The sequence below is a fragment of the Acomys russatus genome, chromosome 16 (assembly GCF_903995435.1).
Source record: "Acomys russatus chromosome 16, mAcoRus1.1, whole genome shotgun sequence".
Taxonomy (NCBI): domain Eukaryota; kingdom Metazoa; phylum Chordata; class Mammalia; order Rodentia; family Muridae; genus Acomys; species Acomys russatus.
This window is the reverse complement of record NC_067152.1, coordinates 3714834-3726921: the sequence shown is the minus strand read 5'-3', so window position 1 is coordinate 3726921 and position 12088 is coordinate 3714834. Positions and strand designations below refer to the sequence as shown.

Here is a 12088-nt window from a genome sequence, read left to right as displayed (position 1 = left end):
TATTGATCAGGATCGGAAAGGACCTATGTGATTAGATGAGATCAGACTGGATTAAAAATTGTCTTATCATCTTCATTGACAACTTCTTACCCTTGTTTGTTCTTTCTTCAAATGAGATAATGAAATCCCTGACTGCATATTAGAAATACCCAAAGCCTTGAAACACCAGTGCCTGGACTTCATCCCCAGGAGGCAGCAATATTTCTTTTATAACTCCTTATTCCCCAGGAATTCCTCCCCAGGAATAGACTGCCACAGCTTTAGGCTGTTTGTTTGTTTGAGACAGAGTCTCACTATGTAGCCAAGGTTGACTTTGAACTTGCTATAGAGCTCAAGTTGGCTTCAAACTCCTGACACTCCCACCTCAACTTCTGAATGTGGGGTTATCATCAAACTCAGGGCCTTGTACATGTTAGGTGCATGTTCTACCCAAGCCCAGGTTGTTTTTAACATATAGCCAGGCTTGTATCTACTGGGCTGATGGTAATAAGAGACCATATCATGAGGGAAATGCTTAAACAGGAATCACAAAGCTTCTGAAGCCAGTCTGGACACTGGAACCTGGCAAAAGAGAAAGAGGTGACGGGATGCAGAGACCTGGTGAGTAGGTCTGTGGTGAAGCATAAGCTACCTTAAACCCTCCAGAAGGCAGATTGAGGAGCCAGTGAGCCAAAGAGCCTAACGTCTTTTCAGAAAGAAAGGGTTTACTGTACCTCTGGCATAGAGGGGATGAGAGCCCGTCGCTATGGTGAAGGCCTGTGGTGTTCAGGAGGTGGCCAGCTACACTAGATCCGAAGCCAGGAAGCACAGTGGTCTTCTGCTTGCTTCCTCCTCTTCCCCTCTTCATTTTGTCTGAGACCCTTGTCCTTGGGATAGTGGCACAGACATTGAGCATGGGTCCATAGTCACACTTCCCTAATGACACCCCCACAGGTGCATTTCTGGGGTGAGTCTGAATGCAGTGAAAATGACAGTGAAGATGAGTGTCCTGCTATCAGAAATAGGTAGGGTGAAGAACCTAGGAAATTACTTCATGTCACATGTATAGGCATTAGTGCCTATGGGGCATATTGAGGAGAAAGTATAGCAAGGCAGATAGCCTACCTAGGGTTTTTGGACATGCTGTTTTCCACTCTCCTTGTCTGAAAAGGCATTTCTATTTTCAGATTTTATAGTCCACTTGTAATCCAGAAAATAGTCCCACCGTTTCTACTAAGGCAGTGATCCGCAAATGTTTTCTGTAAGGGCCAGACAGTATATAATTAGGGTTAACAGCCTCAGACATTGTGTAGCTACTCAATCTCATATTATAATACACAAAAGTAATTAAACATAAACAAATGGGCTTGGTGATGTTCCCATAAAAATTTACACAGAAAAGCAGCCAGCAAGCTGGATTTTCGTGTGTCAGGAGTGCTTCTGTGACTCCTATTCTTTGTCACCAAGAGGTCATGAGGAGTGTTAGTTATGCAGTGTTGTCTCCTTTCTTTTAAAATTTATTCAAAGCAAATGAGAATTTTACATTTTAGTTTCTATTAGTGTTCTGCCTTTTAAAATGACATTTAAAATGAAGGGGAGAAGTACCTGTCAGGTCCACATAGAAAAACGAGCTTTTGGTGTCTTTTTTATTTCAGTTGGTCGACAGGACTAGAATTGTCATTGTCCCTTCTCTGAACCCAGACGGGCGAGAGCGAGCACAAGAGAAAGACTGCACCTCAAAGGCCGGGCAAGCAAATGCCCGCGGCAAAGACCTGGACACAGATTTCACAAGTAGGACCAAACTTTAGGCCATTTAGTTGGTACTTTGGACATGAGTGTTTCTGAGCTTGGAGACTGGTCAGCCCACCTTGTGGATGAGTGATGGGTGCTACTTGTCTGAGCTGTGAGTGTGAACTATAAATCAACCTAGACATCCAGAAAACATTTTGAACATTTTTCTTTCACTTTGCAAAAGTAATTAAAGTTTTGCGTTTTATCTTTTTAAAAGAAACTTAGGATTATTGGGGTGTTCCCGGCCCTCTCTGCCCTTCTGACTGTGGACACACGCACAGCATGTGTGCACGCTGTTGTGTATAATGTGCTAATGTGCACACATTCTCTTCACTCTGCACAACTTGGAGTAACCGCCCTCTGAGAACATGTCTTGCTGGCTTGAGGCAGCACATGGAAAGACAATTACCCACAAGTTGGGTTTTTTTTTTGGGGGGGGGGTTGGTCTTGGAGGGGGTTGTTTTGTTTTGTTTTTGGTCTTTTTGTTTGGTTGGTTTGGGTTTGGGTTTTTCTAGATAAGGCTTCTCTGTGTAGCCCTGGCTGTCCTGGAACTCGGTCTGTAGACCAAGCCAGTCTTGAACTCAAAAGATCCACCAGCCTCTGTCTCCAGAGGGCTAGTCGCAAAGGTGTATGCCTCCACCAGCTGGCTGCCCACGGGTTCTGTAAGCCAACATTGTGGTGGAGTTCAAATAGAATGGTTCTTTATACTTGCGCTAAAATTTAAAACTTAATATTTTGTATTTAACTGTTCTGTTTTTGTTGTTGTTTTGTTTTTGTTTTGTTTTTTTAAGGTAATGTCTCCCAACCTGAGACTAAAGCCATCATTGAAAACTTGATTCAGAAACAGGACTTCAGCCTTTCCATTGCTCTAGATGGCGGCTCTGTGTTGGTCACATATCCGTATGACAAGCCGGTCCAGACAGGTGTGCTGAGTGCCAGTTCTCACGTGCTGTGTTTCAGTAGTGAGCAATTGATTTGCTTCATGCTCAACTAGTCAGCCGTAGACGACAATCCATACTGCACATGAACAGTTCAGGCAGGCTGGAGAGGGAAGACCTGGTGGCGGCCACGCTGTGTTGAGTCGCAGCCTCTAGTCATGTCTGTTCAGTGCTGTCTACAATCAGGCTTTGAGAAGTTCATGTTTGTAGATTTTGAGATTGTGTGTTATACACACAAAAGTGAGTGCCAATTCTCATAGAACAGTCTACCCGCTCCCTCCCACTTGACACCTTGCCCAGTGGGTTGTGCCCTGTGGTAAGCTAAGCAGCTGCTTGTTGACTCTTCTCCAGGTCACAGCATATGCAGATAGCTTGAGTTGTTTTCAATGCAGTGTGCAAGGGGTATTGTTATTAGGCCCCAGGTGTCCATAATTGAGGTACAGTAAAACCAAAAGAAGACCGTATCTTCTCCTGTTGTATAAATTCACCATTAGTATTTTTTTCATGTAAAGATGTTTGCTTGTAAGTTTGTTTGTCTTGGACTAAACAAAACAATGTTGTTATTTATGGAAACTCCTCAGTAAACTTCAGTGGGGTGCAGAACTTACTAGAAGGAGAGGAAGAGGACTCAAATACGCTATGCTTAACTTGAACAAAAGTCTTTTCAGTTTTTCCACTGACTTTCAAATTTCTCTTCTTGGTAGTGGAAAACAAAGAAACTTTAAAGCATTTGGCATCTCTTTATGCAAATAACCATCCATCGATGCACATGGGTCAGCCCAGTTGCCCAAATAAGTCAGGTAGGCGTTTCCTCTACCCCGGGGTTTCCTGTTTTGCTTGATTGCTTTTGGGACAGCGGAGCCTTTTGGTCTTGTTGATCATGTTTCCCAATGGTTTTTATAGACGAGAACATTCCCGGAGGAGTAATGCGTGGAGCAGAGTGGCACAGTCACCTGGGCAGCATGAAGGTATGTTTTAGAGAGCACAGTTAGAATGGCCTTAAGAATGCTGGTCATGGGGCTGGAGAGATGGCTCAGTCGTTAAGAGCACTGGCTGCACTTAGAGAGGTCATGAGTTCAATTCCAAGCAACCGCATGGTGTCTCACGACCATCTATAATGGGGTTTAGTGCCCTCTTCTGCCATACATGCAAATAGGACACTCATATAAGTAAATATTTTTTTAAAAAATGAATGCTGGTCATCCAGTGAAGGGAGAGGCACAGTCTCTAAGACAGGAAAGTGACTCATGACTCCCTTGACATGCTTAGGTCTTGAATTAACCTGACAGTTCTTTTGTTTTTGTTTTGTTTTTCTTTTTTTTTTTTTTAATTAATTTATTTATTTACTATGTATACAGTGTTTTGCTTGTGTGCCAGAAAAAGCCAACAGATCACATTATAGATGGTTGTGAGCCACCATGTGGTTGCTAGGAATTGAACTCAGGACCTTTGGAAGAGCAGACAGTGCTCTTAATCGCTGAGCCATCTCTCCAGCCCTTTGTTTTGTTTTTCAAAACAGGGTCTCTCTGTGTAGCCTTGGATGTCCTGGACTCGCTTTATAGTCCAGGCTGGCCTCGAACTCACAGAGCTCCTCCTGCCTCTGCCTCCCGAGTGCTGGGATTAAAGGCGTGCGCCACCACGCTGGACAGGTCTGCAGTCGTCCTTTTGCTGTTAGACTGCTTCGTTACAGCTTTGTAATACTTTTCAAAAACGGGGATTTATAGTCTTCTTTGTTGTTCTTAAGGATTGTTTGGGGCAATCAAGGGTCCTTACAACTCCAGATGAATTTGAAACTGTCTTTTCTTTTTCTGCATAAAAGACTGCTTGGATTCACTTAGTGGTTGTGTTGAGAAAATTGACTTCATTTGCATTTCTTTATTTTTTAAGGATTTACTATGTGGGGGCCTTGAAAGCTAGTTCATCAGTTAAGAACACTGGTTAGAGCCAGGCGTGTTGGCACACACCTGTAATCCCAACACTCAGGCAAGCAGAGGCAGGTGGATCGCTGTGAGTTTAAGGCCAGCGCAGTCTATAAAGTGAGTCCAGGACAGCCAAGACTACACAGAAAAACCCTGTCTTGAAAAACAAAAAACAAACAAACAAAAATCCCACTGGCTGCTTTTCCGGAGGATCCAGGGTCAGTTTCCAGAACACACATGCCGGGAACATGCTGGCTCACAGACACCTGTAATTCCAGTCCAGGGGATAGGATTCCTGCTGATCTTTGTGGGCAGTCCACACATGTGGTGCACATAGATACATGCGGGCAAAACACATACATAAAATAGATCTAAAAGTTTTTTGTTCAAAAAATTTACTATGTGGGAGGCATTTTTCAGTAACATGATAAATAAAATATGTTCCAAGGCCCACTGAACAAGTGGCTTTTCAGAATTAATTGACCTAGAACAGAACATTTTTCCACATATTATAAAATTTTAAAGACAGAAAATACTTACCTAGTCAGAGCCACAGCCCTCCCCTCCCTTTATATGGAGATAGAGATACAGAGACGGTGAAGCAGGATGCTCAGAATAAGGAAGCAGCATACACAGAAAGGCCACTTAGCAGTTTATTGAGTGGCCTTTCCCAGATAGAGACAAGAATGAAAAGAATTTGGGGCTTTAAATTATTAAGTTTTAATAAGGAATAGAAAGCTACTAAAGATTTTGAGTAAGATTATAATGACATTGAGTTGTGTTAAGGAGAAATTAGGATATTTTGGAAGGAGACACCGCAAAGAAACTAGTTTGAAATAGTCTAGACAAGAAGTTATAAGGGCTTTGATTAGAATAGTGACTATAAGGTAAGAATCGAGTGTTAAAGTTCTAGTTTTGATGATATTGAACTAGAGTTGACATGATTTGGAAATTATGGATTATAGTGAAAAAAAAATGGAGTTTCTGGTACAATAACCATAAGGGTGCAGTAGTGGCAAGAATACGTTGGCGGTAACCAACAGCTCTCTAATTGGCCTTAAGACCGGCTCAACAAGAGGGAAGCCATGCCTAGTCCTACAAGCCCAGCTAACTACCAAGGGTTATTGAAATCACGGCTCTTGGAGGAAAACCGACAACCAGCACTTCCCTGGGCCAGCATAACCCTTAACTACGTCCTAAGCGTTTGTCCTTATGCCCACAGACAAGTGTGGTCCTCATGCCTCCTCAGGGAAACCTCTCTTCACAGCAGAGGGAAACCATTACAGAAAGCCACAACCAATCAAAATGTAGAGCTGCAGAGCCCAGTCCCAATAGACACATCTAGAAAACAGCTCCAGCACTTACAGGTCTAGAGGACATTTCAGAAGAGAGAGCAAGATTGTAAGAGGCAGAGAGGATTAAGGACTTTGCTGTGAGGCTGTCTCCTAGGGATGTCAGACGCTAAACCATAAAAAGATCACCAACATGGCTGCCTGACCGTGGCCTGAACACGGACAACTACAACAGACCTGCCCACGTGCATGAGGGGACCACAGGGCCTCAACCCTGCAGTGGCCTACAGGCAACTTAGAAATGCTTAGAGTTGGAGAAATAGTATTCCCTAAGGAACAGCACACCAACTGGTTATCCAATACCACAGCAATTGGTTATAGCCTGCCCCGGAGAGACACATGTTACATTTATATAGACTGCTCAGTCTATATAATGTTATATTGAGAAATCTATATGCATAAACATATGTTTAGGTAATATGGGTAACAGCAATCAATGAGAAAAGAGGCCATGGATTTGAAAGAGAGCAAGAAAGGGCATAGGGAGGGTGTGGAGAAGGAAGAAATTATATAACTATGTTATAATCTCAAAAATAGAGAAAAAAGTTATAACAGAAAAAAAGATTATGATTATGTTTCATGACGATGTGCAAAAGAGCAAGTTTCAGGAAGATGGCAGGCAAAGTTCTGCAGAAGTGGCTCTTGCGCTTGACTGGGTGCTCTGCTGTGGCAGTTGCCATTGTCACAGCGGGCTCAGACTGAAGAGGTCAGGCCAAGTGCTTGTCCTCCACCTCCAGGGCTGTGGGAGCAACAGTGGAGTCACAGAGTGGAGAGGCAAGCTGGCTCTCCATGTGGACTCAGCAGCTCAGCAGACCCCAGTAACCCTCATCTGTTCTTACACCATGGGAAGTGCTGCCACAGAGTGGGCCAGTCATAGCCACTGTCCTCAGGGGACCCATTATCACACATGATGGTTTATTTATATTTGTTGTAAGATGCATCACAAATACTGCTTACTTCACCCATTTTCTTCCCAGTTACTCTGTTTTACAAAATGAGTTTTTATATGTACTAATTTGATTCTGGACTTTATATTTCAGGATTATAGTGTCACCTATGGTCATTGCCCAGAAATCACAGTGTACACAAGCTGCTGCCTCTTCCCAAGTGCAGCTCAGCTCCCTGCCCTGTGGGCCGAGAACAAGAAGTCTCTTCTTAGCATGCTGGTGGAGGTGAGCTTGCCTTTAGTTGTTTGCCTCTGGTACTGGGCTTCAAACCCAGAGCCTCAGACATGCCAGGCTTCATCATCTACGTATATTCAACAAAAACCTTCATCAAACTTTTTTTTTTTTGAGACTGAGTTTGTTAATTTGATGACAGTGGCCCTGAACTCTGTTTCCTGCAGCTACCTCCTAAGTAGCTAGGATTATAGAATGTGCCCTATTCATAGCTGTAAGGGTTTTGTTGTTGCTGTTTTGTGTAGCGGGTATGTCTGCACATGAGCGTGCTCGTGCATGTGTGCTGGGTTGATTTTTGATCAAGCCTCAAGCTATTGCTTGTAAAATACCTGTTGAATTGTGAAAACTTGAATTATGTTAATTTTTTTCAGGTCCACAAAGGAGTCCATGGGTTGGTTAAAGACAAGACCGGTAAACCAATCTCTAAAGCAGTCATTGTACTCAACGAAGGAATAAAAGTGCACACAAAAGAGGGGGGCTATTTCCATGTGCTTCTAGCTCCCGGAGTCCATAACATCAATGCCATTGCTGACGGGTACCAGCAGCAGCATTCCCAGGTACGGAACTCAGGTGGATTGCAGAAGTGCTTATGTTAATAAAACACTTGTGTCTTATTTTGAGACTTTTTCTAGAAAGCATGAGAGGATAAGGAAATAAAAATTATGCCCACTTCTTCATTACAGTGTCTATTATCTTTTTGTTGCCAGAGGTGTTTTTCTATTCCTCAGCAACAAAAGAATAGCTGGCATAGCATTTTGTGTAATATAGATGACACTAAGTTACTTTTCCTGGTTTGCTTTATAGGCCCAAAGCATTAGTGAAGCAGGGCTGCTGTGTGCCATAAGTGGCTTTGACATTTTTAATTTTAATATTTGGTGTGCAGTGCCAGCACAGGCCAGAAGAGGGTTTGAATTCCTGGATTCCCTAAAGCTGGAGTCTGGAGAGTGGGAGCCCCCATCTCTCCATGCCCTATAAGTGACGTTTTTATGATTCTTGCACTTTGTCTTTGTAGGTCTTTGTGCATCATGACGCAGCCAGCTCTGTGCTTATCGTCTTTGATACAGATGACCGGATATTTGGCTTGCCAAGGGAACTCGTGGTAACTGTGTCAGGTATAGACGTTCAGTTTTTTTTGTACTCAAGTTAAAACCAGTTCTGTTTCCTTTGAGAGTGGCTAGACCCCACAAACACCTCTAGCTAATTGCCTTTTCCCTAGAGTCTACTTAACTAAACCTGATTTTCCCAAGCTATTGCTGTCCTGGGTGTTCTCCTGGCTTGACCCTAAGTCTTTCAGGTTCACAGTCAAATTCACCTTCCAAGCTCACTACTCTAGCTCACACAGTTACCATTTTCCCATCATAACAGTCCTCACCATAGGGACATATCTACATTCAGTGTTCCCCACCAAGACAAAAGCTCCAGGCCACAGAGGCTGAGCTGATCCCCAGACCCTAGAGCTGTGGTTGGCACAAGTGGATCTTACCGGATATTCTTGAATAAGCAAATGTTGCTTTATATCAAGATCACACTGGTTGTTAGAACTTATATTTGGTTTTTCAAGGTCCAGGAAAGAGGAAATGCCCCCCCCCCCCAGGGTTAATTTGTGCCATTGTTTGAATTACTGAAAGGTTAAGGGGAAAATACGTGGAAAAAGCAGTGTTCCACTGTCCTGCGTCTGCTTGACGCAGGTAGAGAATCTTGCTATACAAGCCTGATGCCCTGAGAGTCTCAAGGTAGCCTGAGATACAGTGAAACCCAGTCTGGATGGATGGCTGGATGGGTGGATGGATGGCTGGATGGGTGGATGGATGGGTGGATGGATGGCTGGATGGATGGGTGGATGGATGGCTGGATGGGTGGATGGATGGGTGGGTGGATGGCTGGATGGGTGGATGGATGGGTGGATGGATGGATGGGTGGGTGGATGGATGGGTGGATGGGTGGATGGATGGCTGGATGGATGGCTGGATGGGTGGATGGGTGGATGGATGGGTGGATGGATGGATGAGATAGATAGAAAGAAAGAATAAATGAATGAGTGAATTCTGGCAAGATGGCTTAGCAGGAGGGAGATCTTGCTACACAAGCCCGCTGACCTGAGCTCAATCCCTGAAGCCCACAGTAGAGAGAACCAACATTTACAAGTCGTCCTCTGCCCTCTACATGCATGCATGTGTGCACACACATGAACACACAAGATAAATAAGCAAAATGTAATTTAAACATTTTTAAGTTACAAAAGTAAAAGGAAGAAGAAGAAAAACAACAATCTGGGGAGCTGGGAGTACAGCCCAGTGATAGAGAGCTTGCCCTAGAAATAATTCTCAGGGAAAAAAAAAAAAAAGAAAAATGATCTTGGAAAAAAAGCACTGAGGTATTGAAAATTGTCTTCAGGTAGCAGAAATGTAAAGGTGCTGGACTCTGAGTTTCGCTGCTTTGCTTATCAGTGGCCTGGCTTTGTTGAGATGTTGGAGATTGGGCCCCAGGCTTCCTGCCTGCCAGCTAAGCGGTCTGCCGCAGAAGAACATCTCCAGACAAGCAAATTGCTCTTAATTGCATGAGATTAAAGTAAATGACACATTATTAAAAGTGCCATCAAAGTGCTGCTTGTTAACACCCCCATGTGGTCTTGTCGGACAGGTGCCACCATGTCAGCTCTGGTCCTAACGGCTTGCATCATTTGGTGCATCTGCTCCATCAAGTCTAACAGGCACAAAGATGGCTTCCACCGGCTCCGGCAGCGTCACGATGAGTATGAAGATGAGATCCGCATGATGTCAGCTGGCTCCAAAAAGTCCCTCCTAAGCCATGAGTTCCAGGATGAAACGGACACAGAGGAGGAAACACTGTATTCTAGCAAACATTGAAAAGCACGTTTTGCATATCTCCCTGCATAAGCACCAGGCAAAAATGGCAGCTCCTCTCGGGAGACAACTGCAGTGAGAAGAGAGATTCCTTCCTCCTTCAAAGAGCTTTGGGAAGTTAACCTGCTAAATATCACAGGCAGTTCTGCACTTCCCTTCCTTAAAATACTCTTAACCTTTTCTTTAAAAAATCTGATTTCTGTTTATGCAGCAGAAGACGGGACAGCCACTTTGTTTTTCTTTTTAATTTAAGATGAGCTGTTCAGAGTTTATATAGTAACAGCATAAAGCCATCTAGTAGATGTATTTCACACATCAGGTATTTACTAGTGGCTTTAGTTTATTATCTTTATTTTAAAGGCCAAAAGAATCCAGAAACATTAAGGCAGGGACACCAGTCAGACTCTGACATAAAGCTTTAAAAACTCGAGATTTTCTCCATCTCCTGAGGAGTTTTCTTCTCTGGTTAGCGATAGCTGGGGTTTCTCTGATTCAGGTTTAACGGCGGCTGGATAATTCCTAAATATATATGGCATTAGGAAATGGAATAAACGGGCTTTCATATTTGCTTTCTACCTGCTTCCGAGCTGGATCAGAACTGGTGAGCTGTGCTTTAAGCAGGATTTTACTACCTCTCTTGAAAGGGTTAGCCAAGTTCAGATGAGAACTCAGTGGCGTCGCTGTGGAGGCGCCACGTGTCCCCGTGAGTAGAGGTGAGAGGGAGATGGAGCAGAAGTGGCCATGTCACCTGTCTTACCCTATGAGACCCATAGGTGCCGCTGCTGATCTCTGGGACGCGTTCTTCTAGGAAAGCCTGTTCCTCAACGTTTCCCAAATCCCAGCCTTTTTCCGTGTTGTACACCTATGGTTTCCATCTGGTCCCACACCTAAAGGTTCCGAATTCCACTGATGAAAATATCTAGAAATGGAAGAAACCTATGTGTTCATTCTTAGTACATTTGGATCCAAAATGTCTACCCTTGATGCTCCAGCCTGCGCCTGCACCTGCGATGGCGTACTGTTACGGAAATAGCGGGGCCTCTGCATACAGGGCTCCTCAGCAAGTGATTCGGTTCTTCATCCTGATGATTCCTGTGACGGTCTTTTTTTTTTTTTTTTTTTAAATCAAGCAATTATGTTAAAATTTTCAGTTAAAAGCTTTTTAATATGGCTCTCTCCATTTAAACAAGTCAACTGAAGGACTGCCATGCGATAGGACATTGGTGTGAAGGTCTCTTCACTGCCAGTCATGCAAAGACCTGACGATTTGCATCTTACTGTGTCTGTCTGAATGCTGTTCGGTGGAGTGATGCTTTTTGTAAGTGTGAATCTTACCAATGACGTAACCGTTTAATATCTTTGAATGTTTTAATGGCCAAGTTGCTGCTGAACTTGTACTAAATCAGGGGATCAAAAAACTAGCTCTTACCTTTCCAAATTGTATTCATACCATTGATGTACCAGTTTCCCCACACCCTCGGCTCACCGAGGCCACCGGGCCACGCACGTGGTGAGGAACGCGTCGGAGTGGCTGTATAAAGTCGAGACCGTGGTGAGTGGAAGGGACCAATGAGGTCACTTTCGTTGGCTATGCTGTTAGACGGCTGGGTCCAGCCATTCAGGAGTCAGTCCTGGCGTCAGCGTGCCTGAACCCTTGTTTTTGCCACATGAACGAGAGTTGTGAGAGTTAATGCTAATGAGGGGCACATGATTCCACTTCCTCTAATAATGCTTCGTGACTCTCTAAATGATGATGTGTATTGCTCTTTTCTCAGCTTTATTCTTAAAAGTGCCAACTCAGAAAACCAACAAGGGGCCTGTGGCTGGGCCCTGCTTGGGACTTTACAGCCAGGAACCAAGTTCGTGTGACAGTCTTCATTTTACTCGTGTTGGTGTTCACTAAAGGACACGCTGCACTTGCTCTCTGGATTCAGTGTGTCTTTCACAGTGCATCCCATCAGCCACAGGCCACGCCTTCCTAGTATGTAAGGGACTTTTTTTTAGAAATGAATATGCAGAATAGCTCTTAGTCAATCTTTTCCTGAAATTAAACCCAAATTCTGCTCA

At 43.9% G+C, this 12088-nt stretch overlaps 1 protein-coding gene across 1 annotated transcript in view; it reads left to right on the top strand.

Annotated features, from left to right (window-relative positions):
* Positions 1–10673, top strand: part of Cpd (carboxypeptidase D) — a 64416-nt gene extending 53743 nt beyond the window's left edge. The window contains exons 14-21 of the mRNA XM_051158000.1: positions 1635–1770; positions 2562–2693; positions 3413–3508; positions 3612–3676; positions 7020–7151; positions 7529–7714; positions 8170–8269; positions 9798–10673. Of these exons, the coding sequence (XP_051013957.1) occupies positions 1635–1770; positions 2562–2693; positions 3413–3508; positions 3612–3676; positions 7020–7151; positions 7529–7714; positions 8170–8269; positions 9798–10024 (1074 nt within the window). The 3' untranslated portion in view covers positions 10025–10673. The remainder of the gene's footprint in view (positions 1–1634; positions 1771–2561; positions 2694–3412; positions 3509–3611; positions 3677–7019; positions 7152–7528; positions 7715–8169; positions 8270–9797) is intronic.
* Positions 10674–12088: the final 1415 nt, after the last annotated feature.